Raw genomic sequence first — 27,622 nt, 5'->3', positions numbered from 1 at the left:
TACCGACATGAAGAAAAGTGTTCCATCTTTTACAAAAGTACAATAACAGAACATAAAAAAACTGAGAAAAAATATAATGTGAACATACATACATACGAAAACCATTTTTCTCTTGGTATATTAACCGTACTCATTTTGTTTATTCAGATTGAGATATTACAAAGCCAGAAATAAATTTGAAGTCCTCCGGGCCTTGAGTCACCTTACATTTTTTATGGGACTGCATTATAACTTTGCAGTTTTTATTTAGTGGGTATAATTGCAAACCACAGCCTCCCTTTATTTTCACAGTAAATTTACTTGCTAATATTAGTTGAAATTGATTGGGTATTTAGGCTGTTTGTTAGGGGAGAATAGCCCCCAATGTTTCTCAAACTCTGGGGTCTTTCTATTCTCATCAAACATGGCAAAGATGTAAGTTTCAATGGGTTTTCCAGGCTTCCTTGGAGTCCCTCCCTTCACATGTTGAATCAAATTCGAGTTATAAGTCCTCGCATTATCAACTGTTGTTGCCGTCCCACCAGCTGTCGGCCAACCACTCTCCGATATAACAATTTCCAAAGATCCTCCACCGACCTTGTCAAGCGCAGCGTAAACAGCATCCAAAATGGCATCGAAAAGATTACGATAACCACGTTGGCCATCTTGTACTACAACTGACGGAGCTGTGAAAAGAGCATAATCTAGACGAATGTCACGAGGGTTGCCAATATAACTAAAATAAGGATACAAATTAACGAGTAGCGGAGATTTGTTGTCCACCAGGAACCGGACAACAGGATTCAAAATTGGGCTATAGTCACCCTTAAATTCTCCTTTTGATGGAGGAAAGGAATTTCCAAGCACACCGGTGTCTATGGCGGTGGAAACTTTGATTTGGTTTCCAAGACCGGCACTGGAAATCGCATTTTGAATGTTCCGCATGGCCGGGACCAGAAATTGAGCAGACGAGTCCGAGGGCTTGACTTCGTTTCCTACGGCAATGTATTTGAATCTTACATTGGCATAGTTTCTGACATTGTTTTGGACCCATGTATTTGCATTGGCTTGACTTGAAGCAATGTTTTGAAGTTGGTCCTTTGGTATGTCTAATATGAGCTCAATGCCAGAGCCTCTGAGGGCTGCTAGAGCTGCTGGGTTCGGATCATATAGTCGCATTCTTCGGATGTTATTTTTCTTGTAGAGAGCAATAACTTCTGCTGGGGGTGGTAAGTCTCCCAACATTCCATAACATACACCAATTTGGGCGCCTGTAATATATTAAAAAAGAAATTAATGAATTAATTAGATATATTGTCACAAAAAGCATCACAATGAATATGGGAAAAGTATATTGCAAGCGGTTCTTTATGCAAAGGTGTTGAGTCCTTGAATGAATGACGACATAGGTTCGAACTTCGTAAGTGGCTAATTTACCTCTCGCTTATAAGTAAAGAAGAATATCATTAGACCGTAGTCCTAAATGACTGTTGCTATTTGAACCTCCTTTATGTGTTTGTGTGCATGTAACATGCATATGCAGTGAGAGAGAGAGAGAGAGAGTACATGTATACCTGTTGTTTCGAAGCTGGCCATCAGCTGCCCAAGAACAAGTATCATGGAAATCACAGAAGGGCCTCTGGCTCTACCAACTGATGAACTTGATTTAGCCATCGTATTTGAAGTGCCTCCGAATGTTGCCTCTTGCTCCTGAATTTATAGAGATAAGAAACAGGTCGGTCTGTGACGTCTGTCTGACTACGAATAGTACTCAAGCACTACAATCTGTCTGACTACGAAATAGTACTCAAGCAGTAACTTATACCAAATTATACGGCAACTATTTATTATTTCAAACTTATTGAAACCACATATATATGACGATCTAATTATATTTGTTGTTCATAATATATGACGTTCTAGTTATGAGTAAATTGTTGTCCTCATCCTTGTTTCCTCTCGAGTTTTGCCAAGTCAAGGCTTCCACTACAGAATCATCAAGGATTATTCCGGAATCAAGTTTTGAGAAGTCAAGGCCAAGGATTGAAATATCGGCCGATACACCGATATATTGGTTGATATATCAATATTTTCAACTGTCGATACCGATATTGGGGGTAAGGTCATATCTTCCTCTATATCGACGATATATCCCCGATAAGTGCGATATCTCCAATATTTTGTCGATATTCTTGATATTTCCCGATACCTATAACAAAACCCAAAAAAATTCAAAAGTTTTGAAGCAAATTGAAACCCAAAAGATTTTTTTGAGGTATGTGAGCAGTGATTAGATATGTGTGAAGACTTTTGGCAATATCCAATTCAAAAGATTTTTTGGAGTATCCATTAATTATTACTATAAAGAATCTATGCACAATGAATTGAGGGGACACATGTGTCTTATCTGAAGAGAAAGAAATACACAAATCCAAATATTAAATTTCTGGTCAAATATATCTTTAATACTCACAAGAAAATGATGCACATGTGTCTAAAAATGACTGCATAGACCTTCTTGACATCATAGTCTGAAATATCGATAATATTGATGAAATATCGAGGATATTTCGGTTTTTTCGAATCACGGATACTTCGGAACATATCCATGTACATATCGTACAAATATCGACAATATCGATGTCGATAATTTCGCTCACACTTTAGTAATATTTTGTCAAAATATCGGTGTAATATCGCTAAAATATCGAAAATTTCGATGTAAAGGAAGGGAAAAAAAAAAGGAAAAAGAAGAAAAAAAGGGAAAAAAGGGAGGAAAAATCACACTTTAGTAATATTTTGTCAAAATATCGGTGTAATATCGCTAAAATATGATGTAACGTTATTATTCACAATTTAAACCAGGACGAGATGAGAGTGGTGGCGGAGTGAAAAATAAGACTATGAGGACACAAATTTGGCAAAGTAGCTTAAGCCAAGCGAATGAACCATTCGTAGTATAATGCATAAAGCGAGCTAATGACAAGTCACCTAGCTTGCTTCCCAAGGAAAACTAGAAAATTAGGTTGAATGTAATGGCAATTAATCTTGAATGAAGCTATGCAGTTTGCAACAATTTGGGTTTAATAACACATTTAGTATTACGGTCTAGTGGTATTTCTCTTCACTTATAAGTGAGAAGTCTTAGGTTTGATTCTCACCAAAGGCGAATTTGAACCACATTATTGCAAGCTTATTGTGAGGCTTAACCCACTTCTCCACCCTCTTAGTGCATATAATATTGTTTTTTTTTTTTTTTTTCATTTTAAAAAGAGACTTCAAAATTGCAAGTAATTAACCTCTTTAAGTGGAAAAGAGCTAGAAATTTTGATACTTATTACTTATACAACATGACAAATTTGCATACAAAACATTTGCTGTCTCAGTCTTGGTGGTACCGGCTATGGGACACTCATATCATTCCCTTGGTGAACCCAGACGGCTAGTGCTAGCTGAGATATAAGATATGCAATTAACTAGAGACGGATAATGGAACCTATGGTCATGAAGAGCAACAGATAATCTGCTAAGAATTCTAGGATTATATTAAAACAAAGTACATATAACAAAGTGTTATATATTGTATCCAAAGACGAATACTGAAATCTAAATGCGCAAAAATATCCAAGTCCAAATTAATAATATATGATTGCTTAGCGTGGAGATCCATTCTTTGACACTATACCTGGGTAGATGAGTTCGAACTACTGTTTGACTTCAAAACAGCAATTTTATCCGCCATCGTGTCTTCAAATTTCTGCTTTCTCTCTTTCACCTTTTGGTTGATTATCTCTTCGAGCATACGTGAATTTGAGCAGGACGAGCCTCTCTGTTTGTCATATACAACACTCTGGCGCACTGCAGTACCATAGGTTCTCCAATATCCATGACAGTCTTCACCTACAATATACGCTATAAATTCTACAAACCATGCGACAGGTTTATATTGCTGTCAAAATTTTTTTTTGTCTGTACGTGACAGTGAATACAACAGTCGCTAATAGTAATTAATTTTACGACAACACTCTCTATTGTCGCAAGTAGTCTTGCTTTTCGACGGTGACTCTGCGTTGTCGCAAGTAATCAACCATTTTAACAGCAGCACAAATGCCATCTCAAAATGAAGTCCTTTTGCGACAGCAGTGTATCCCATCGCAAGTATTTGTTGGTAAAGAGGTTTTGTCTAGTAGTGTTATTTTCTTTCGGGTTGTGGGAGGCAGTATTTGTAGAACAACCATGGGTTAGACTGGTGCTGCCCTTATGAAAAACTATGGCTATATTTTGCTAGGCATACCGGTTATGATGGCTACGGAAATTGAGACGGAGGAGCTACAATTGTGGAAATTACCTAGCAGCCTTCTATGTTAAAATTTTTGGATAAGAATGGAGAATGTAGTAGACATGGTGTAGTCTTGAGTCCTCGAAAAATTTTCCCTTTTATTTTAGTTATTACCGACATTAAGAAAAGTGTTCCATCTTTTACAAAAGTACAATAACAGAACATAAAAAAACTGAGAAAAAATATAATGTGAACATACATACATACGAAAACCATTTTTCTCTTGGTATATTAACCGTACTCATTTTGTTTATTCAGACTGAGATATTACAAAGCCAGAAATAAATTTGAAGTCCTCCGGGCCTTGAGTCACCTTACATTTTTTATGGGACTGCATTATAACTTTGCAGTTTTTATTTAGTGGGTATAATTGCAAACCACAGCCTCCCTTTATTTTCACAGTAAATTTACTTGCTAATATTAGTTGAAATTGATTGGGTATTTAGGCTGTTTGTTAGGGGAGAATAGCCCCCAATGTTTCTCAAACTCTGGGGTCTTTCTATTCTCATCAAACATGGCAAAGATGTAAGTTTCAATGGGTTTTCCAGGCTTCCTTGGAGTCCCTCCCTTCACATGTTGAATCAAATTCGAGTTATAAGTCCTCGCATTATCAACTGTTGTTGCCGTCCCACCAGCTGTCGGCCAACCACTCTCCGATATAACAATTTCCAAAGATCCTCCACCGACCTTGTCAAGCGCAGCGTAAACAGCATCCAAAATGGCATCGAAAAGATTACGATAACCACGTTGGCCATCTTGTACTACAACTGACGGAGCTGTGAAAAGAGCATAATCTAGACGAATGTCACGAGGGTTGCCAATATAACTAAAATAAGGATACAAATTAACGAGTAGCGGAGATTTGTTGTCCACCAGGAACCGGACAACAGGATTCAAAATTGGGCTATAGTCACCCTTAAATTCTCCTTTTGATGGAGGAAAGGAATTTCCAAGCACACCGGTGTCTATGGCGGTGGAAACTTTGATTTGGTTTCCAAGACCGGCACTGGAAATCGCATTTTGAATGTTCCGCATGGCCGGGACCAGAAATTGAGCAGACGAGTCCGAGGGCTTGACTTCGTTTCCTACGGCAATGTATTTGAATCTTACATTGGCATAGTTTCTGACATTGTTTTGGACCCATGTATTTGCATTGGCTTGACTTGAAGCAATGTTTTGAAGTTGGTCCTTTGGTATGTCTAATATGAGCTCAATGCCAGAGCCTCTGAGGGCTGCTAGAGCTGCTGGGTTCGGATCATATAGTCGCATTCTTCGGATGTTATTTTTCTTGTAGAGAGCAATAACTTCTGCTGGGGGTGGTAAGTCTCCCAACATTCCATAACATACACCAATTTGGGCGCCTGTAATATATTAAAAAAGAAATTAATGAATTAATTAGATATATTGTCACAAAAAGCATCACAATGAATATGGGAAAAGTACATTGCAAGCGGTTCTTTATGCAAAGGTGTCGAGTCCTTGAATGAATGACGACATAGGTTCGAACTTCGTAAGCGGCTAATTTAACTCTCGCTTATAAGTAAAGAAGAATATCATTAGACCGTAGTCCTAAATGACTGTTGCTATTTGAACCTCCTTTATGTGTTTGTGTGCATGTAACATGCATATGCAGTGAGAGAGAGAGAGAGAGAGAGTACATGTATACCTGTTGTTTCGAAGCTGGCCATCAGCTACCCAAGAACAAGTATCATGGAAATCACAGAAGGGCCTCTGGCTCTACCAACTGATGAACTTGATTTAGCCATCGTATTTGAAGTGCCTCCGAATGTTGCCTCTTGCTCCTGAATTTATAGAGATAAGAAACAGGTCGGTCTGTGACGTCTGTCTGACTACGAATAGTACTCAAGCACTAAAATCTGTCTGACTACGAATAGTACTCAAGCACTACAATCTGTCTGACTACGAAATAGTACTCAAGCAGTAACTTATACCAAATTATACGGCAACTATTTATTATTTCAAACTTATTGAAACCACATATATATGACGATCTAATTATATTTGTTGTTCATAATATATGACGTTCTAGTTATGAGTAAATTGTTGTCCTCATCCTTGTTTCCTCTCGAGTTTTGCCAAGTCAAGGCTTCCACTACAGAATCATCAAGGATTATTCCGGAATCAAGTTTTGAGAAGTCAAGGCCAAGGATTGAAATATCGGCCGATACACCGATATATTGGTTGATATATCAATATTTTCAACTGTCGATACCGATATTGGGGGGTAAGGTCATATCTTCCTCTATATCGACGATATATCCCCGATAAGTGCGATATCTCCAATATTTTGTCGATATTCTTGATATTTCCCGATACCTATAACAAAACCCAAAAAAATTCAAAAGTTTTGAAGCAAATTGAAACCCAAAAGATTTTTTTGAGGTATGTGAGCAGTGATTAGATATGTGTGAAGACTTTTGGCAATATCCAATTCAAAAGATTTTTTAGAGTATCCATTAATTATTACTATAAAGAATCTATGCACAATGAAGTGAGGGGACACATGTGTCTTATCTGAAGAGAAAGAAATACACAAATCCAAATATTAAATTTCTGGTCAAATATATCTTTAATACTCACAAGAAAATGATGCACATGTGTCTAAAAATGACTGCATAGACCTTCTTGACATCATAGTCTGAAATATCGATAATATTGACGAAATATCGAGGATATTTCGGTTTTTTCGAATCACGGATACTTCGGAACATATCCATGTACATATCGTACAAATATCGACAATATCGATGATAATATCGGAAAATATCGATGTCGATAATTTCGCTCACACTTTAGTAATATTTTGTCAAAATATCGGTGTAATATCGCTAAAATATCGAAAATTTCGATGTAAAGGAAGGAAAAAAAAAAAAGGAAAAAGAAGAAAAAAAGGGAAAAAAGGGAGGAAAAATCACACTTTAGTAATATTTTGTCAAAATATCGGTGTAATATCGCTAAAATATGATGTAACGTTATTATTCATAATTTGAACCAGGACGAGATGAGAGTGTAGTGGCGGAGTGAAAAATAAGACTATGAGGACACAAATTTGGCAAAGTAGCTTAAGCCAAGCGAATGAACCATTCGTAGTATAATGCATAAAGCGAGCTAATGACAAGTCACCTAGCTTGCTTCCCAAGGAAAACTAGAAAATTAGGTTGAATGTAATGGCAATTAATCTTGAATGAAGCTATGCAGTTTGCAACAATTTGGGTTTAATAACACATTTAGTATTACGGTCTAGTGGTATTCCTCTTCACTTATAAGTGAGAAGTCTTAGGTTTGATTCTCACCAAAGGCGAATTTGAACCACATTATTGCAAGCTTATTGTGAGGCTTAGCCCACTTCCCCACCCTCTTAGTGCATATAATATTGTTTTTTTTTTTTTTTTTTTTTTTCATTTTAAAAAGAGACTTCAAAATTGCAAGTAATTAACCTCTTTAAGTGGAAAAGAGCTAGAAATTTTGATACTTATTACTTATACAACATGACAAATTTGCATACAAAACATTTGCTGTCTCAGTCTTGGTGGTACCGGCTATGGGACACTCATATCATTCCCTTGGTGAACCCAGACGGCTAGTGCTAGCTGAGATATAAGACATGCAATTAACTAGAGACGGATAATGGAACCTATGGTCATGAAGAGCAACAGATAATCTGCTAAGAATTCTAGGATTATATTAAAACAAAGTACATATAACAAAGTGTTATATATTGTATCCAAAGACGAATACTGAAATCTAAATGCGCAAAAATATCCAAGTCCAAATTAATAATATATGATTGCTTAGTGTGGAGATCCATTCTTTGACACTATACCTCGGTAGATGAGTTCGAACTACTGTTTGACTTCAAAACAGCAATTTCATCCGCCATCGTGTCTTCAAATTTCTGCTTTCTCTCTTTCACCTTTTGGTTGATTATCTCTTCGAGCATACGTGAATTTGAGCAGGACGAGCCTCTATGTTTGTCATATACAACACTCTGGCGCACTGCAGTACCCTAGGTTCTCCAATATCCATGACAGTCTTCACCTACAATATACGCTATAAATTCTACAAACCATGCGACAGGTTTATATTGCTGTCAAAATTTTTTTTTTATCTGTACGTGACAGTGAATACAACAGTCGCAAATAGTAATTAATTTTACGACAACACTCTCTATTGTCGCAAGTAGTCTTGCTTTTCGACGGTGACTCTGCGCTGTCGCAAGTAATCAACCATTTTAACAGCAGCACAAATGCCATCTCAAAAGGAAGTCCTTTTGCGACAGCAGTGTATCCCATCGCAAGTATTTGTTGGTAAAGAGGTTTTGTCTAGTAGTGTTATTTTCTTTCGGGTTGTGGGAGGCAGTATTTGTAGAACAACCATGGGTTAGACTGGTGCTGCCCTTATGAAAAACTATGGCTATATTTTGCTAGGCATACCGGTTATGATGGCTACGGAAATTGAGACGGAGGAGCTACAATTGTGGAAATTACCTAGCAGCCTTCTATGTTAAAATTTTTGGATAAGAATGGAGAATGTAGTAGACATGGTGTAGTCTTGAGTCCTCGAAAAATTTTCCCTTTTATTTTAGTTATTACCGACATGAAGAAAAGTGTTCCATCTTTTACAAAAGTACAATAACAGAACATAAAAAAACTGAGAAAAAATATAATGTGAACATACATACATACGAAAACCATTTTTCTCTTGGTATATTAACCGTACTCATTTTGTTTATTCAGACTGAGATATTACAAAGCCAGAAATAAATTTGAAGTCCTCCGGGCCTTGAGTCACCTTACATTTTTTATGGGACTGCATTATAACTTTGCAGTTTTTATTTAGTGGGTATAATTGCAAACCACAGCCTCCCTTTATTTTCACAGTAAATTTACTTGCTAATATTAGTTGAAATTGATTGGGTATTTAGGCTGTTTGTTAGGGGAGAATAGCCCCCAATGTTTCTCAAACTCTGGGGTCTTTCTATTCTCATCAAACATGGCAAAGATGTAAGTTTCAATGGGCTTTCCAGGCTTCCTTGGAGTCCCAACCTTGACATGTTGAATCAAATTCGAGTTATAAGTCCTCGCATTATCAACTGTTGTTGCCGTCCCACCAGCTGTCGGCCAACCACTCTCCGATATAACAATTTCCAAAGATCCTCCACCGACCTTGTCAAGCGCAGCGTAAACAGCATCCAAAATGGCATCGAAAAGATTACGATAACCACGTTGGCCATCTTGTACTACAACTGACGGAGCCGTGAAAAGAGCATAATCTAGACGAATGTCACGAGGGTTGCCAATATAACTAAAATAAGGATACAAATTAACGAGTAGCGGAGATTTGTTGTCCACCAGGAACCGGACAACAGGATTCAAAATTGGGCTATAGTCACCCTTAAATTCTCCTTTTGATGGAGGAAAGGAATTTCCAAGCACACCGGTGTCTATGGCGGTGGAAACTTTGATTTGGTTTCCAAGACCGGCACTGGAAATCGCATTTTGAATGTTCCGCATGGCCGGGACCAGAAATTGAGCAGACGAGTCCGAGGGCTTGATTTCGTTTCCTACGGCAATGTATTTGAATCTTACATTGGCATAGTTTCTGACATTGTTTTGGACCCATGTATTTGCATTGGCTTGACTTGAAGCAATGTTTTGAAGTTGGTCCTTTGGTATGTCTAATATGAGCTCAATGTCAGAGCCTCTGAGGGCTGCTAGAGCTGCTGGGTTCGGATCATATAGTCGCATTCTTCGGATGTTATTTTGCTTGTAGAGAGCAATAACTTCTGCTGGGGGTGGTAAGTCTCCCAGCATTCCATAACATACACCAATTTGGGCGCCTGTAATATATTAAAAAAGAAATTAATGAATTAATTAGATATATTGTCACAAAAAGCATCACAATGGATATGGGAAAAGTATATTGCAAGCGGTTCTTTATGCAAAGGTGTTGAGTCCTTGAATGACGACATAGGTTCGAACTCCGTAAGTAGCTAATTTACCTCTCGCTTATAAGTAAAGAAGAATATTATTATACCGTAGTACTAAATGACTGTTGCTATTTGAACCTCCTTTATGTGTTTGTGTAACATGCATATGCAGTGAGAGAGAGAGAGAGAGAGAGAGTAAATGTATACCTGTTGTTTCGAAGCTGGCCATCAGCTGCCCAAGAACAAGTATCATGGAAATCACAGAAGGGCCTCTGGCTCTACCAACTGATGAACTTGATTTAGCCATCGTATTTGAAGTGCCTCCGAATGTTGCCTCTTGCTCCTGAATTTATAGAGATAAGAAACAGGTCGGTCTGTGACGTCTGTCTGACTACGAATAGTACTCAAGCACTAAAATCTGTCTGACTACGAATAGTACTCAAGCAGTAACTTATACCAAATTATACGGCAACTATTTATTATTTCAAACTTATTGAAACTACATATATATGACGATCTAATTATATTTGTTGTTCATAATATATGACGTTCTAGTTATGAGTAAATTGTTGTCCTCATCCTTGTTTCCTCTCGAGTTTTGCCAAGTGAAGGCTTCCACTACAGAATCATCATGGATTATTCCGGAATCAAGTTTTGAGAAGTCAAGGCCAAGGATTGAAATATCGGCCGATACACCGATATATTGGTTGATATATCAATATTTTCAACTGTCGATACCGATACTGGAGGGTAAGGTCATATCTTCCTCTATATAGACGATATATCCCCGATAAGTGCGATATCTCCGATATTTTGTCGATATTCTTGATATTTCCCGATACCTATAACAAAACCCAAAAAAATTCAAAAGTTTTGTAGCAAATTGAAACCGAAAAGATTTTTTTTGAGGTATGTGAGCAGTGATTAGATATGTGTGAATATCGGAACATATCCATGTACATATCGTACAAATATCGACAATATCGACGATAATATTGGAAAATATCGATGTCGATAATTTCGCTCACACTTTAGTAATATTTTGTCAAAATATCGGTGTAATATCGCTAAAATATCGAAAATTTCGATGTAAAGGAAGGAAAAAAAAAAAAGGAAAAAGAAGACCAAATTATACGGCAACTATTTATTATTTCAAACTTATTGAAACTACATATATATGACGATCTAATTATATTTGTTGTTCATAATATATGACGTTCTAGTTATGAGTAAATTGTTGTCCTCATCCTTGTTTCCTCTCGAGTTTTGCCAAGTGAAGGCTTCCACTACAGAATCATCATGGATTATTCCGGAATCAAGTTTTGAGAAGTCAAGGCCAAGGATTGAAATATCGGCCGATACACCGATATATTGGTTGATATATCAATATTTTCAACTGTCGATACCGATACTGGAGGGTAAGGTCATATCTTCCTCTATATAGACGATATATCCCCGATAAGTGCGATATCTCCGATATTTTGTCGATATTCTTGATATTTCCCGATACCTATAACAAAACCCAAAAAAATTCAAAAGTTTTGTAGCAAATTGAAACCGAAAAGATTTTTTTTGAGGTATGTGAGCAGTGATTAGATATGTGTGAATATCGGAACATATCCATGTACATATCGTACAAATATCGACAATATCGACGATAATATTGGAAAATATCGATGTCGATAATTTCGCTCACACTTTAGTAATATTTTGTCAAAATATCGGTGTAATATCGCTAAAATATCGAAAATTTCGATGTAAAGGAAGGAAAAAAAAAAAAGGAAAAAGAAGACCAAATTATACGGCAACTATTTATTATTTCAAACTTATTGAAACTACATATATATGACGATCTAATTATATTTGTTGTTCATAATATATGACGTTCTAGTTATGAGTAAATTGTTGTCCTCATCCTTGTTTCCTCTCGAGTTTTGCCAAGTGAAGGCTTCCACTACAGAATCATCATGGATTATTCCGGAATCAAGTTTTGAGAAGTCAAGGCCAAGGATTGAAATATCGGCCGATACACCGATATATTGGTTGATATATCAATATTTTCAACTGTCGATACCGATACTGGAGGGTAAGGTCATATCTTCCTCTATATAGACGATATATCCCCGATAAGTGCGATATCTCCGATATTTTGTCGATATTCTTGATATTTCCCGATACCTATAACAAAACCCAAAAAAATTCAAAAGTTTTGTAGCAAATTGAAACCGAAAAGATTTTTTTTGAGGTATGTGAGCAGTGATTAGATATGTGTGAATATCGGAACATATCCATGTACATATCGTACAAATATCGACAATATCGACGATAATATTGGAAAATATCGATGTCGATAATTTCGCTCACACTTTAGTAATATTTTGTCAAAATATCGGTGTAATATCGCTAAAATATCGAAAATTTCGATGTAAAGGAAGGAAAAAAAAAAGAGGAAAAAGAAGAAAAAAGGGAAAAAAGGGAGGAAGAAAAAAAACACAAAGGGGATTTGAATCCCTCCCATTTTACTCCTCCAACACCTTAACCACGATATATCACTTATGTTTTAGTGATAATATGCGAAAATATTTATATTTATATGAGTGGCATGTTAACAATTACATGCAAAACTATTTAATTTGGGGATTTATCATTTGATGAATACTCTTCACAATAAACTTACTCTACACATAGAGATGATGAAGATAGTGAAAAATTTGAACCTCATAGGAACTTTATGTGGTACTAAATCACTCATGTATCTTACCATGCAATGTATAAAGTGTAAAATATTGTAGTAAATCATTATATATAAATGATTATGGTGTGTTTAATCTTTTTTTCATTAATTACTACATATTTTCTACACTCACAGTGTTTGCTAGCTCGCTGTATAATCAACTTAAATCAGTTAAATCCATCATGTAATGCATTTCCTTCTAATTTTTTTTTTGATAACTAATAGATAATTGACTAAATAAACATTCTCCAAAGTTTCAATAAAAATTTCCAAGTTTTTCTTACAATTTCCGTGGTTTTTATTCAATTTTTATCAATATCGATAATATCCCGATATTTCCTTCGAAATTTCCATGTTTTTGGACTACCGATATTTCTGATATCATCAATATTTTATACCATGCTTGACATTGCAGGGCAACCATCTGATGATGATAATAATCCAATTCAACAAAGGATTATGACAGCTCACTTGGATGAACAAGGCAACCCTGATGCCATTATAGCACAACATGCTGCCCAAGAAGGAGTTGATGTTGATAGAGTCATATCCGAAGATGTTAGGAGTGGAGATACTTCATCATTTGAAAGGGATATGCTTGGCACTCGGCAATGTCAAAGACGTCCCTTGAGAGACGATGCCAGTACTAGTAGAAAGGAAAGTTCATCTAATTCGTCAGATAATGATGGAGGAAGTAATGCTGGATCAGGAGGTAATGAAGAAAGAAGACAATATAGCCCATTTACCATTGAGGCTGACTTTACTCATGCCACCCAAGATGAGGATCATGGATGTAGAGAAGCTGGACCAGGCATTGGCGCAATTAGGGGTGGAAAAAATTCCCGAAAATCCCAAACCGAACCGAAAAAATCCCGATCCCAAACAAAAAATTTCCCAAACCGAAATTCCTGAAATTTTCGATATGCTATCCCGAACCGATCTCGAAATTTAGGTACGGGATTCGGGATTGGCTTCTCAATATTTTGGGAATCCCATACCAAACCAAAAATATATATTATTAATTATTATATATGTATATTTATACATATATATTATTCTTTTATAATTAATGCTAGTAGTTTCTAATTCATGCTCTACCTACAACTTGCATATTTTTCATGTTCTGTTTGATATCATTTTGTTATTGCTTGTTGTCATGGCTGATGATTTCAGAAGGCTTGATTTTTTTCTCTATCAACAGATTGCCAAAAGGGTTTAATTAATTTGAATTTTGACTCTGATAAAAATAGTCAGGCATGCTAGTGTTCGATTAAATGGTAGTGTGAATGAAATGACATTCCTAGTTCATGAATGTGTTCTTGAATTATATATTTGAAGAATAAATCATAATTTCACATTTTAATTTGGGATTCCCGATTTGTCTCGAAATCCCGAAACTATTTCGGGATTCCCAAAATTTGGGATTCCCAAAAATTTGGTTTGGGATTGGTATTCAAGTTCCCGTCCCAAAAATTTTCGGTTTGAGATTTAGGATACTAGTTTCGGTTCGGTATCCCATACCGAACCACCCCTAGGCGCAATTGGGAAGCAATACTCGGGGAAAAAAAACCAACCAATCAATCCATCTGAAGATGACATGGCGATCAGTTTTGGATCTATGAGCATATGAACTAGACCTAGTATTAACTCAAATGAATCTTATGATGGCTATGGGTATGTCATGTCTAATTAGAGTGGAACTAGTTATGGAGCTCAAGATGATGAAACAGACTATAGACCTACTAGTTGGGTTAATCCTAACTATCCCATGTATGGGAGGACAGTAGGGAGCTCAAGAGAGACATATGTGCACCATGTTCAAACATGGCTTACAAACTGCTCGGGTTACATGACTTGGTATGACTATTGTATGAATCTAGATGGTTGTTCCTCATTGTTTGAACCTCATAGGAGCTCTTCATTTATGTAGTTGGACATTTATCTAAATTGTAATCTAAGTTTAAATAAACTATGGATTTATGCATGGTTTATTCATTCTAATAAACATTTTATTAGAAAACTTTTCGTTAACGCGCATTACATACCACTTATATTTCATCATATGTATATCTTATTATTAGTAAATTTTGAGTTTTATTTGTTCAATACATTCATTGATAATGTACATAACATCTAAGAAAGTTTTAGACCAAAATTATGTGTTTCAATGCCTATATCTGTCATTTTTGTTGATTTTTTCCCAATACCTAAAACGATAACGATATATCCCCCGAAATATCAGTAAATTGGAGGCCCGATATTATCTGCACGACCGATATTTTAATCCTTGGTCAAGGCTTCCACTTCAAAGATTTAAAATCTAATTCTAGTATGCAACAAGGTTTTAAAATCTAATTCCAGTATGCAACAAGATTTTAAAAGATCTTACGAAAATATCGACATTTCAATTTTACAGATATATCGATTGATATTTTGAGACCGACATAAATTTTGTGAATATTTTTTTATATACAATATAAGATAATCTATATAAAATTTACGTAAGATGTATGTTATTAAGGTTCCAATCCATGTTATGAATTAAGGCTTCAGCCTATATTATGTACAGTATATATGAGATGTTAGCATATTTGAACACATTTTATATATACTAGTTAACCACCATTTTTGGTCTGGGTAAGCAAAAACGATGCTGGATGATACGGTGTGACATCCCATATCGTCCAGGGGAGTGATCCTTATATGTATATTCCCATCCCTACCTAGCACAAGGCCTTTTGGGAGCTCACTGGCTTCGGGTTCCGTAGGAACTCCGAAGTTAAGCGAGAAGGGGGCTAGAGCAATCCCAAGATGGGTAACCCATCAGGAAGTTCTCATGTGAGTTCCCAGAAACAAAACCGTGAGGGCGTGGTTGGGGCCTAAAGCGGACAATATTGTGCTACGATGGAGTCGAGCCTGGGAAGTGGTCCCGCCCGGGTCGGATCCAAGTGACGAAGCCATAAAGTGTGATAGTGTATAAAATGTGAATAAATTTGAACCTAAAAGTGTCTAAATACCAGAGTGCGCTACGAGTGGGAGCGAACCCATTTCACACGCGATGCCAGAGCATAAGTAAAGTACAGTAGTGTGGGTAAGAATCATACCCTTAAAAGTAGCCACCAATACTAAGATTAGCCATATATCCTCGTTGATACAAACTCAGTAGTTAAAACCTGAAGGGGGTACAAAACAGAAAATGTGAGTAAGCAGTAAAACCAAGCTTCCCAAAACTATTACCTTTCTAACAGTAATAACCCCTCACTGTAATTCCCTTATCGTTTTCTATAGGACAGTACTACACACACACACACATATATAGGGTGGATTGTGACATCCCACATCACCCAGGGGAGTGATCCTTATATGTATATTCCCATCCCTACCTAGCACGAGGCATTTTGGGAGCTCACTGGCTTCGGGTTTCATAGGAACTCCGAAGTTAAGCGAGAAGGGGGCTAGAGCAATCCCATGATGGGTGACCCACTGGGAAGTTGCTCGTGAGTTCCCAAAAAACAAAACTGTGAGGGAATGGTAAGCCCAAAGCGGACAATATTGTGCTACGGTGGTGGAGCGGGCCCGGAAAGTGATCCGCCCCGGGTCGGGATATGACATACGGCAAGTCTTTTAATACAAGCAATATTACTACTTTAATTTACATTAGGGATAGAGGAAAATTTTGAATCAGAAAAGTGGTGGGTATGGTTGTAAATCGGTTCGAAACAGTTCGAGCTCGAATCAAGTTCGGTCCGTGTTTGGCTCATCGAAGATGAACTCGTGAAAGAACCAAGCCACGTTAATCCGGCTCGATTAAGAAACAAGTCAAGCTTGAACATTAGTATGTTTGGCTCGTAAAGTTTGTGAACATGTCAAATTTTTCTACAAAACAACTCTAAGTAAGCTTGAGCTCGGCTCGGTCATTTAACTAAGACATGGACTCAACTCTTGTCCAACACATAGTTGGAGGCACAAATCCAACTAATTGAATTAGCAAAAAAAAAAAAAAAAAAAGGGGATATTTTTATGCTTTTTTTTTTTTTACCATATAAAAGGATTAGTTAGTAGCCTTTTTCTATCAATAGAGATGGTAAAAATGTAATGCTAGGGAAATTAAATTTGTAGATAAGATTTGTAAATTAAAGGATGTGTTACTAATAGAAAATGAACACGTTTATCAATGTTTAAATAATAATCAATCATCAACTTTTATGTCATTTAGTTTACAAATTTTGTATTGCTTTGTTTAATTATGCTTAATATATTTTATTTTTCACATGCATTGGTTAGTTGCAAAAGAAAAAAAAAAACTTTACAACCAAACCAAATTATGTTATAAGAAATAGTTCGAAAATGCTGATGCTCGGTATCAGGCTCAAGATTTATAAACTTGGCTTTGTATAAAAAGCAAGCCAAATCTAACTAAAGTTCGGAAAAAACTAAAAAGGCCAAGCTTGAGCACTGTGACATACAGTTCATCTCGGCTCAGTAACAGTCCTAGTAGTGGGTTTACCATAATCACCAGGATAATCATCGCTTGCTGGATGATGCCATTTTAAACGGGAAGAGATCTTCTCCATATCTTTTTCATCAAATCCATCAAATCAAGTGATTTTGATCTTTGAAATTTGATCCAACTGCTAAAAACAAGGGCTGCCTTTAAAAGTTATAATAATTTTAGTCGTTGGATCAAATTTTAAGAGTCTATATCACTTGATTTGGTGGCTTTGGAGATCTGGAGAGGATCTCTTCCCATTTTAAACATAATACAAAGTTAACATAAAAATAAAAAAAAATCATTAAAATAAAAAATGATATTATTGACTTTGTCTCTTAATGAGTTGACGTCCTTCTGGGGACATTACAATATGTACGAATTCTATAAGGACCTTGTAATTTAAATTGCTAAGAGAGGCATTCCTACACTCGAGATATTGTGTTTAAACTTCGGTTTAATAATATTCTTTTTTATTTATAAGTGAGAGGTTTTAAGTTCGATTATCGTCAAATACAAATTTAAACCATATTATTACTAACTTATTGTGAGATTAAACCATCACCATCTCCTCCTTCTCCTCTTTAGTGATATAATATAGTTTGTTAAAGGATATTATTGGAGACTAGATAGATGGATGAGGACCATTCTAGTGTGCGCAAAAACGCTTGACTTCCCTGGTTCAGGATCGATGCCAAAAAACATTAATGAAAAAATTGATGGTGCCGGCTGTATTGTGCTTATCCTTCAAAATTATATGTGGAAAAATGAGACTCGTCTTTGGCACTAGCTAGTTAATTTGTGGAAAAACTTGTGAGACTCAGGACAGCGTTATGTGGAAAATAAAGACTCAGACGAATCAAAGTGGGGTGCATTCATAGGACTTTGACCTTTCTTAGTCTCTAAACTAACATTTAATGATGTACATACAGAATTGGGATATTGAGAGATTTTAAATTTTCTTTTACAAACTTGTATATTTAATTTGGATTTAAGTGATTGCCTGAAAGTTTAGGTGTATTCAATTAGGATTTTAAAGAAGTTTGTTGTCATGCCCCGATCCCGATGTACGTCCAAGATCGACACGTGACATCACCAAATACCTGTATCTCAACATACCCCGCCTTCGGGATATGGTAAATCACAACTCGAGAATTGAATCACATAGTAATTTTTCGTATACTTTATGGCTGCATCTAACCTCCTCGTTAGACTGCCTACGTACACTACTAGAAATTTGGCTATAATCCATCCTTTTCATTGGTGGCTATTGTCAAGTGTTGCCACTCACATTGGTGGCAAACCTCTATGGCCACCAAGCACCCACTAAACTAGAGAGTGTGGCCTATGTAGAGGACTCTATTGTAACAATGGCTACCAATATTGCATTGGTGCCTTTCCTGCAGTGCCTCCCTAATTCACATCGGTGGCAAAGTTGCAAAATAATATTAAAAAAAAAGATGCCCTGTGTGGGCATCCAAATTGAAGTATCATATTTCTTGTTCTGTTTTTGGTGAGAAAACAAATTGTAAGATCATTAAAATATAAGAATACAACTATAAATTTGCATAACTGATATTTTATACAATTTTGTTCAAATGTTGGAACCAAACTTTAAAAAGTCTTCGAACCCCTTGTTTCCAAGAGCTTAATCATCTCAATAACTTGAATCTGATCATCAGCTGCAGCCTGCACCCAAAATCAAACCCACAAATTTCGTAAGAATAACGTTTAACTCAAGAATAATTTACCATACAAAAATCTCCACAAATTCACTGCAACCCTTCTGCAACTTCAACTAAGAACATATTAAATTGACAAGTTCATGAATATGCAGACCACCTTGAACCTTGAAACAACAAATGATCTCCCAATCTGCGTGGGTATTCAAGAATAAGATAAAGAAAGCATAGATACTATATGTATGACCAATGGGCAGAAGACAAGATACAAACAATGCATTTACTTATGAATGAGGGAGAATATAAATGAGAACGGAATATCAGTGAAGAATGCGCTCATACGCACACATATAAATGCATTAATATTTTCTCTTGTTTCAGAAACTCAAAAAACCAGGAAATTCCAATACAAGAGTTTAGGATAGAAACATACAGTTCTTCCGAGAAGGAAAGCAGCCCCTGCACCTAAAGTGGATCCAATTGAATCAGCAACAAAGCCAACAGGTAGCCCAAAAAGATAACCACCACCGAGCTGAACCATTAAAATGAGGAATCACAAGAGGGTGCAAACTTGCAATTAAATAAAAATACAGAATTTCTTTTTTGAAAATCTTTCCTCTCTGTTTCGCCCTAGACCATGAATTGATATTGTAGAATATAACAGTAAAAGAAAACTATAAGTGAAGTATGCAAAGCATATGCTAGATCCTTAGTCCACAAGAATTAAAGTGCATTAACAACAATTGCTAAGGCATCGGACAAATGCTTACAGTAAGTACTGAATGTTATATATTTAACACTTGTAGGATTAGACTGAATGTAAGACATATATATAAAGACACTTCATACACAAGTAGCTATACAACTAGTAAATATACCCAAATGCTTACAGTAAGTACTGAATATAACAGGATTAGACTGAATGTAAGTGGTATTAGGATCCCACCTTAAGCAGAAAATTTGCTCCGGCCACAAGACAGTCCATTTCATCTGCCTTGTCAAGAGAAATCCCAAGCTTTTCTTTAAAAAGATCTGCGTACTTGAATGCCCCACCACCTGTGGCCTGCTCACCATTGTCACGAGTCAATAAATTAGCTTGTATACATGCCAGAAAACAGTGATACAGTGGCCAAACCAAACAGTTGGTATTACCTTAATAATGCACGTCGTGCTCCCGGAAGCTCCGTGTTGTTGGGAGCCTGAAATCATCTACAACTACTGAACAAGCAGCTATATTTAGGGCATATATGATCTTCTTTCGTATTTCATTTTCAGAAGTTTAAATCTTCTGAAACTACAAAAATTATGCAGTCGAAAATATGGGTACTAATTACTTAAGCTGAAGTAGTTCATTTACCAATAAAAATGGTAGTTTGAACTTTCAATCCAAGATTTCAACATCAGCACTTAGTTTAATAAAACAAGGTTAAAAAGTCTCAATTAGTGAAAAAATGATTCTTTCCATATCCCAAGTTGATTGAAACGAAAAATGATACAAATGAATCAGGAGATGGAAAGCAATCAAATACTTCTTAAGCATTAAACATACCAGTAAGGCGAAGTTGCTTGGATCGAATGAAGTCTATACAGTCATTGATTTTTTGAGTTTCAAACTTTGCAAAATGGAGCTTCCCTTCAAGAATAGGATGCCCTCTATCGCCATTAGAAGCTACTAAACTCTCATTCGAAGAAGACGAATCGTCACTGTTCGTTGAGAAATACACCAATTTTATCAGAGAACTTGCCAACAGACAAAACAAACACAAACACAATCTAAAAATCATGAGAATTTGAGCAATTGGGCTCCAAAAATTAAATAAAAAGCCAGGGTTTTGAAATCTCTGTAATTCCAATGTGTAGAAAGTGAAGAACAATAGGGTAGGAAACATAAACAAGATAAAGAGAAATTGTTGGAATTCACACTTCATTCATTATCGTATGCTGATTATATAATACATTATCAACAAGAGCCCTATATGAGATTAGATTACATGAGAAAATATTCTAAGTATTCAAGTAACAAACTAATAGTGGACGTGATCTAGGACTCTAGATTAACACCCCCATGCAAACTCGGCGGCGGAGGACGAACGAGTTTGGATGGTAGCTGCTAGTGGCGCGACTTCAGCAACCCTTTAGTTAGCCTGAAAAGGGGGTCGAGTTCAAAGTCCTAGTAGAAGTAGGATTGGTCGAGATAAGGTTGGATTAGAATAAGAAGTCGTAATCCGAGTAGGGTTTTAACTTGATCGTAAGGAGGATTTGTTGCTATAAATAGAGAGCGGAGTGCACCATTCAATATCACCTCCAATTAAACACACAACTGCCATACGCAAACCTTTCAAACATCTTGAGATTTTTTTATTTTTTATTTTTTCTGCCAACACATCTTCAGTTTGGATGAACAGCAATGTGAAGGCAACCAGCGAACCTCTTCAGTTTGGATAAACAGCACTATTGCCGTAGAATCAGTTGACCGAGGAGCACCTTCAGTTTGGATAAACAGCATTGCGTCGAGGCCGACTGGTTACCTATCCAAGTCTCGGTTGAGAAGGGTTTTCGAATCCTTATTGGCAGAGGTCATCTTATTAGCATTCTCAGCAAAGTAAGGTGTTACAAGTTACTACATTCGGCGCATTGAACGCCGAGTGATTTTATGATTGGATACTCACAAGTGAGTTTCAGAGTTTGGCATTCTGACGGTCGAACCACGTTTATCGTCAAGACATACATCTCTTTTGAGTACTTGTGTCTGTATAATTTGGAGCCGGTTCGACGTGCTTATACTTTTACGAATATAATTACCGTGACCGAACCCAGTGCTAACGATTCATGAACTTCGTAGAACTAGCAGCCTTGTCTTCAGGCTCGAGAACCCGAAGGCCGAGACGTGTTCCTTCCTCGGTTGCAGTTGCAAGATCAAGAAGTCAGTAGGACGCTCAACGCGACATCAAGAAATTTTACTCCTCAGCCGAGCTCGGCTGATCAGTTGGCACGCCCCGCATCAACCGAAGGATGTAGTGAGCTCATTAGTTACTCGGCCTACACGCCACGTAGGCTTTATAATTTTTAGGGTCAATGGTTAGATAAAATTGATATCAATTTGTCCTAAAATGGTGAAACTTATACAATGGTATTATGATGATTTTAGATTAGACTGGTATTGTCCCCATAAAGAATTGTGGCTATGTTTTGCTAGGCATTCCGGCTATGGCGGTTATGGAAACTGGGACAAAGGAGCTAGAATTGTGGAAATCACTCAAAAGCCTTTTTGCGTTAAATCTTGGATAAGAATGGAGGATGGCAATGTCCATAGTGAAGTTGTCTTGAGTCCTCGAAAACTTTTTCATTCTAATTTTATGTGCTATTGCAACAGAAAGAGAAGTTTTCCATCTTTACAAAAATACAAAAAAATAACATGAAAATAAATAATACCCTATACATACACACGACCATACATCTTTCTGCATATAAACTGTTTACATTTTGTTTTTTCACTGCTCAATATATGTATGAACAATATGATATGATGCGTAGATACTGCAAAGCCAGAAATAAATTTTAAATTATGGATCGTGACCCTACGTTTTCTATGTGACTACATATAACTTTGCAGTTTTTATTTAGTAGGTTGATTCAAAAATCAAGAATGTGTCACATTGTTTATACCTACATTTGGCACCTTCTACACAGCATGGTCATCATTTTGAATTTAGTCATAGTGAAAAAAAAAAAAAAAAGAAGGAAGTGAGTCATTATCATTTTTTAATGGAAATAAAATCAAGGCGCGAGAGGCAATCAAGGGGCATTCATTGAGAGTGGATGATATCAATTAGGGTCAAGTACAAAAAACTACCTCAACTATTGGTGTCACGACACTTTCATACCTCATCTTTTAAAATTGATAATGTCATACCTCATCTTTAGAATTTGGTCTAATGTTATACTTTCCGTTACTTGGCCGTTTACTTTTCAGTTAAATGCTAACATGGCTTGATTCGAGATTCACTTTCTATTAAAAAATTATTAAAAACTAAAATAAAATTATTTAATATTTTTTAAATATTAAAATAATAATAAAAAGTAAAAAAGAAAAGAAAGAAAATAACCCTTAGTTCTTCCCTCCCCTCCCCCTCCCCCTCCCCACCCCCTCCCTCTCTCTTCTCCTCATCTTCATCTTCTTCCCCCCACTTGCAAACCCCAAAAAAATAAAAATAAATAAAAAAAAAATTTGAAAACCCATCAAGCCCCCCCCCCCTTGCAGAAGGAGGAAGAAGAAGAAGGAGAAGGAGAAGAATAAGGAGGAGGAAGAAAAAAGAAAAAATTCCGCCCACCGGCGTGCGCGCGCGCGAAAGAAGAAGAAGGAGAAGGAGGAAGAAGAAGAAGAGGAAGAAAAGGAGAGGGAGGAAGAAAAAAAAAAATAATTTGAAAACCCATCAACCTCCCCCCTGCAGAAGAAGAAGAAGAAAGAGAAGGAGAAGGAGAAGGAGGAAGAAGAAGAAGAAGAGGAAAAAATGGAGAAGAAGGAAGAAAAAAAGAAGTTTTTTTGAAAACCATCAACCCCCCCTGCGGAAGAAGAAGAAGGAGAAGGAGAAGGAGGAGGAAAAAAAAGGAGGAGGAAGGAAAAAAAAAAATATTTTTTTTGAAAACCCATCAAACCCCAAATCCACCACTCTCATCCATTCTCCACATCCTCTTCCGTACCCATCCTCCACTTCTCTGTGCACCCATCTTCTCGCCGACGGGATCTGGGTTTTTTTTTTTTTTTTTTTTTTTTTTTTTTCTGGGTTGCAGGAGGGAGAAGAGGGGGACTGAGTGTGGGTGTGGGGGAAGTCAAATTGGAATTTTTTTTTTTTTTTTTTTTTTTTTGGGTTTGCAGGTGGGGGAAGAAGATGAAGATGAAGATGGGGAGAAGAGAGAGGAAGGGGAGGGGAGGGACGAAATGAGGGTTTTTTCTTTTTATTTTTTATTTTTTATTTTTTTATTTTATTATTATTTTAATATTTAAAAAATGTTAAATAATTTTTTTTTAGTTTTTAATAATATTTTAATGAATTTTTAATAGAAAGTGGCCCCCGAATCAAGTCACGCCAGCATTTAACTGAAAAGTAAACGGCCAAGTAACGGAAGGTATAACACTGGACCAAATTCTAAAGATGAGGTATGATATTGTCAATTTTAAAAGATAAGGTATGAAAGTGTCGTGACACTAATAGTTAAGGTAGTTTTTTGTACTTTACCCTATCAATTAATATATAGAATCCTCTAAGTCACTGTTAAAGGTCTTCGACCAAAACATTCAACTTATCTTTTTAGTGTCTCTGCACACACGTGCTTTTGTCTCCTTCTAGTTCTTCTTGTTTTTTTTTCTTTTTTAAAATTTTTATTTTCAAAATGTAGCCTTCTTATCTTTCTATTTCTAATTAATTTTAGTTCCCGCAAATTATTTTCTCACACCTAGCGTAATTTATTTTATTGCACTTAGCATAAAATTTATTCTCTCAAACTTTGAGTAACTTTTATTCTATTGCAATTTATTTTCTCGTAGCTTACTCTCTCGCATTTTATTTATCGTAATAGAAATATCGTAACATAATAACTTATCAATTTGATTCATTTGGGTTAATGCGATTCACCTCCTCATACATTGCATCACAACATATCAATCACCAAACTTGCTTCTACCCATCCATTCACTCATCATGTTGCAGAAACAACACCCATCTCAAAAGTCCTTGCACCCAAGGCATAGGGAACCTATAGGTCACATTTCAAACTGTAACTAAAATATCCAACTTTTCCTTATTCACTTGGCCTTAGGCAATGAGTTGGCACTCCTGCAACACAAACTTGAAGGGCCAAGAGATCCCGAAATCTTTGGCATATTGGCTGAGGCCGATTTTAGACCAACATGTCCCCCATGATTTATTGAATCCAACACCTGAGATCGAATATAATTAAATCTAACGGTAACAAAAAAGATCATAAAAAAGTACAATAACATAACATAAAAAAACTGAAAAAAAATATAATGTAAACATACATACATACGAAAACCATTTATCTCTTGGTATATTAACCATATTCATTTTGTTTATTCAGACTGAGATATTACAAAGCCAGAAATAAATTTGAAGTTCTCTAGGCCTTGAGTCACCTTACATTTTTTATGGGACTGCATATATAACTTAGCATTTTTATTTAGTGGGTATAATTGCAAACCACAGCCTCCCTTTATTTTCACAGTACATTTGCTTGCTAATATTAGTTGAAATTGATTGGGTATTTAGGCTGTTTGTTAGGGGAGAATAGCCCCCAATGTTTCTCAAGCTCTGGGGTCTTTCTATTCTCATCAAACATGGCAAAGATGTAAGTTTCAATGGGCTTTCCAGGCTTCCTTGGAGTCCCTCCCTTCACATGTTGAATCAAATTCGAGTTATAAGTCCTCGCATTATCAACTGTTGTTGCCGTTCCGCCAGCTGTCGGCCAACCACTCTCCGATATAACAATTTCCAAAGATCCTCCACCAACCTTGTCAAGCGCAGCGTAAACAGCATCCAAAATGGCATCGAAAAGATTACGATAACCACGTTGGCCATCTTGTACTACAACTGACGGAGCTGTGAAAAGAGCATAATCTAGACGAATGTCATGAGTGTTGCCAATATAACTAAAATAAGGATATAAATTAACGAGCAGAGGAGATTTGTTGTCCACCAGGAACTGGACAACAGGATTCAAAATTGGGCTATAGTCACCCCTAAATCTCCGTTTGATGGAGGAAAGGAATTCCCAAGCACACCGGTGTCTATGGCGGTGGAAACTTTGATTTGGTTTCCAAGACCGGCACTGGAAATCGCATTTTGAATGTTCCGCATGGCCGGGACCAGAAATTGCGCAGATGAGTCCGAGGGCGTGACTTCGTTTCCTACGGCAATGTATTTGAATCTTACATTGGCATAGTTTCTGACATTGTTTTGGATCCATGTATTTGCATTGGCTTGGCTTGAAGCAATGTTTTGAAGTTGGTCCTTTGGTATGTCTAACATGAGCTCAATGTCAGAGCCTCTGAGGGCTGCTAGAGCTGCTGGGTTCGGATCATATAGTCGCATTCTTCGGATGTTATTTTGCTTGTAGAGAGCAATAACTTCTGCTTGGGGTGGTAAGTCTCCATTCATTCCATAACATACACCAATTTGGGCGCCTGTAATGTATTAAAAAAGAAATTAATGAATTAGTTTGATATATTGTCACAAAAAGCAGCACAATGAATATAGGAAAAGTATATTGCAAGCGGCTCTTTACCAAAGTGGTGCAAAGGTGTTGAGTCATTGCATGACGACATAGGTTCGAATCTCGTCAATAGCTAATCTAACAATTAATCTTACAAAATCTATCGTTTGACAAAAAAAAAAAAATCTAGGAAATGTATAGACTATTTGTATAGTAATTCAGTATTAAAATGAACATGCTAATAATGAAATGGCTCTACGCTTATTGCTATTATATTTACTTTTTTTTTTTTTCAACAAATGATATTATCTACATTAAGGGGTGGGAAAGTGGGCTAAACCTTACAATTTATATTTACTTTTTTTTTTTTCAACAAATGATATTATCTACATTAAGGGGTGGGAAAGTGGGCTAAACCTCACAATGAGCAAGCAATGATGTAGTTCAAATTTGTCTTTGACAAGAATCGAACCTAAGACCTCTTACTTATAAGTAAAGAGGAATACCATTTGATCGTATTACTAGGTGACTGTTGCTATTTGAACCTCCTTTATGTGTTTGTGTGTGCATATGTAACATGCATATGCAAAAAGAGAGAAATATTACTTGATCGTAATACTAAGTGACTGTTGCTATTTGAACCTCCCTTATGTGTTTGTGTGTGCATATGTAACATGCATATGCAGAGAGAGATAGAGAGTACATGTATACCTGTTGTTTCGAAGCTGGCCATCAGCTGCCCAAGAACAAGTATTATGGAAATCACAGAAGGACCTCTGGCTCTACCAACTGATGAACTTGATTTAGCCATCGTATTTGAAGTGCCTACGAATGTTGCCCCTTGCTCTTGAATTTATAGAGATAAGAAACAGGTCGGTCTGACGTCTGTCTGACTACAAATAGTACTCAAGCACTAACTTATACCAAATTATACGGCAACTATTTATTATTCCGACATCGGACTTACTGAAACTACATATATATGACGATCTAATTATATTTGTTGTTCATAATATATGAAGTTCTAGTTAATGAGTAAATTGTTGTCCTCATCCTAGTTTCCTCTCAAGTTTTGCCAAGTCAAGGCTTCCACTACAGAATCCTAAAGTGAAGGATTATTCCGGAATCAAGTTTTGAGAAGTCAAGGCTTCCACTTCAAAGATTTAAAATCTAATTCTAGTATGCAACAAGGTTTTAAAAATCTAATTCTAGTATGCAA

At 36.4% G+C, this 27,622-nt stretch overlaps 4 protein-coding genes and 1 pseudogene across 4 annotated transcripts; all 5 read right to left on the bottom strand.

Annotated features, from left to right (window-relative positions):
* Positions 1-171: 171 nt before the first annotated feature.
* On the bottom strand, positions 172-3,838 carry LOC137713542 (glucan endo-1,3-beta-glucosidase, basic isoform-like). Its single transcript, XM_068452855.1, has 3 exons — positions 3,665-3,838; positions 1,554-1,689; positions 172-1,250 (listed from the first exon to the last, which is right to left on the bottom strand). The coding sequence occupies exons 1-3, from the start codon at positions 3,779-3,781 to the stop codon at positions 310-312; spliced, it is 1,194 nt and encodes a 397-aa protein (XP_068308956.1). The 5' UTR covers positions 3,782-3,838; the 3' UTR covers positions 172-309.
* Positions 3,839-4,519: 681 nt separating this feature from the next.
* On the bottom strand, positions 4,520-5,674 carry LOC137713556 (glucan endo-1,3-beta-glucosidase, basic isoform-like). Its single transcript, XM_068452867.1, has one exon. It carries the CDS (start codon positions 5,651-5,653, stop codon positions 4,739-4,741), a length of 915 nt encoding a protein of 304 aa, XP_068308968.1. The 5' UTR covers positions 5,654-5,674; the 3' UTR covers positions 4,520-4,738.
* A 3,247-nt stretch (positions 5,675-8,921) lies between these two features.
* Positions 8,922-10,577, bottom strand: LOC137713461 (glucan endo-1,3-beta-glucosidase, basic isoform-like). The gene is made up of 2 exons (XM_068452760.1): positions 10,476-10,577; positions 8,922-10,178 (listed from the first exon to the last, which is right to left on the bottom strand). The coding sequence occupies exons 1-2, from the start codon at positions 10,573-10,575 to the stop codon at positions 9,238-9,240; spliced, it is 1,041 nt and encodes a 346-aa protein (XP_068308861.1). The 5' UTR covers positions 10,576-10,577; the 3' UTR covers positions 8,922-9,237.
* Positions 10,578-18,915: 8,338 nt separating this feature from the next.
* On the bottom strand, positions 18,916-21,393 carry LOC137711861 (uncharacterized). Its single transcript, XM_068451016.1, has 5 exons — positions 20,723-21,393; positions 20,326-20,391; positions 20,120-20,236; positions 19,607-19,705; positions 18,916-19,180 (listed from the first exon to the last, which is right to left on the bottom strand). Exons 2-5 carry the CDS (start codon positions 20,380-20,382, stop codon positions 19,106-19,108), a joined length of 348 nt encoding a protein of 115 aa, XP_068307117.1. The 5' UTR covers positions 20,383-20,391; positions 20,723-21,393; the 3' UTR covers positions 18,916-19,105.
* A 3,849-nt stretch (positions 21,394-25,242) lies between these two features.
* Positions 25,243-27,244, bottom strand: LOC137713689 (glucan endo-1,3-beta-glucosidase, basic isoform-like; annotated as a pseudogene).
* Between the last annotated feature and the right edge of the window lie 378 nt (positions 27,245-27,622).

Source organism: Pyrus communis, chromosome 13 (genome assembly GCF_963583255.1).
Source record: "Pyrus communis chromosome 13, drPyrComm1.1, whole genome shotgun sequence".
Classification (NCBI taxonomy): Eukaryota; Viridiplantae; Streptophyta; class Magnoliopsida; order Rosales; family Rosaceae; genus Pyrus; species Pyrus communis.
Note: the sequence above shows the minus strand (reverse complement) of the source record. Positions and strands in the feature narration are given on the sequence as shown.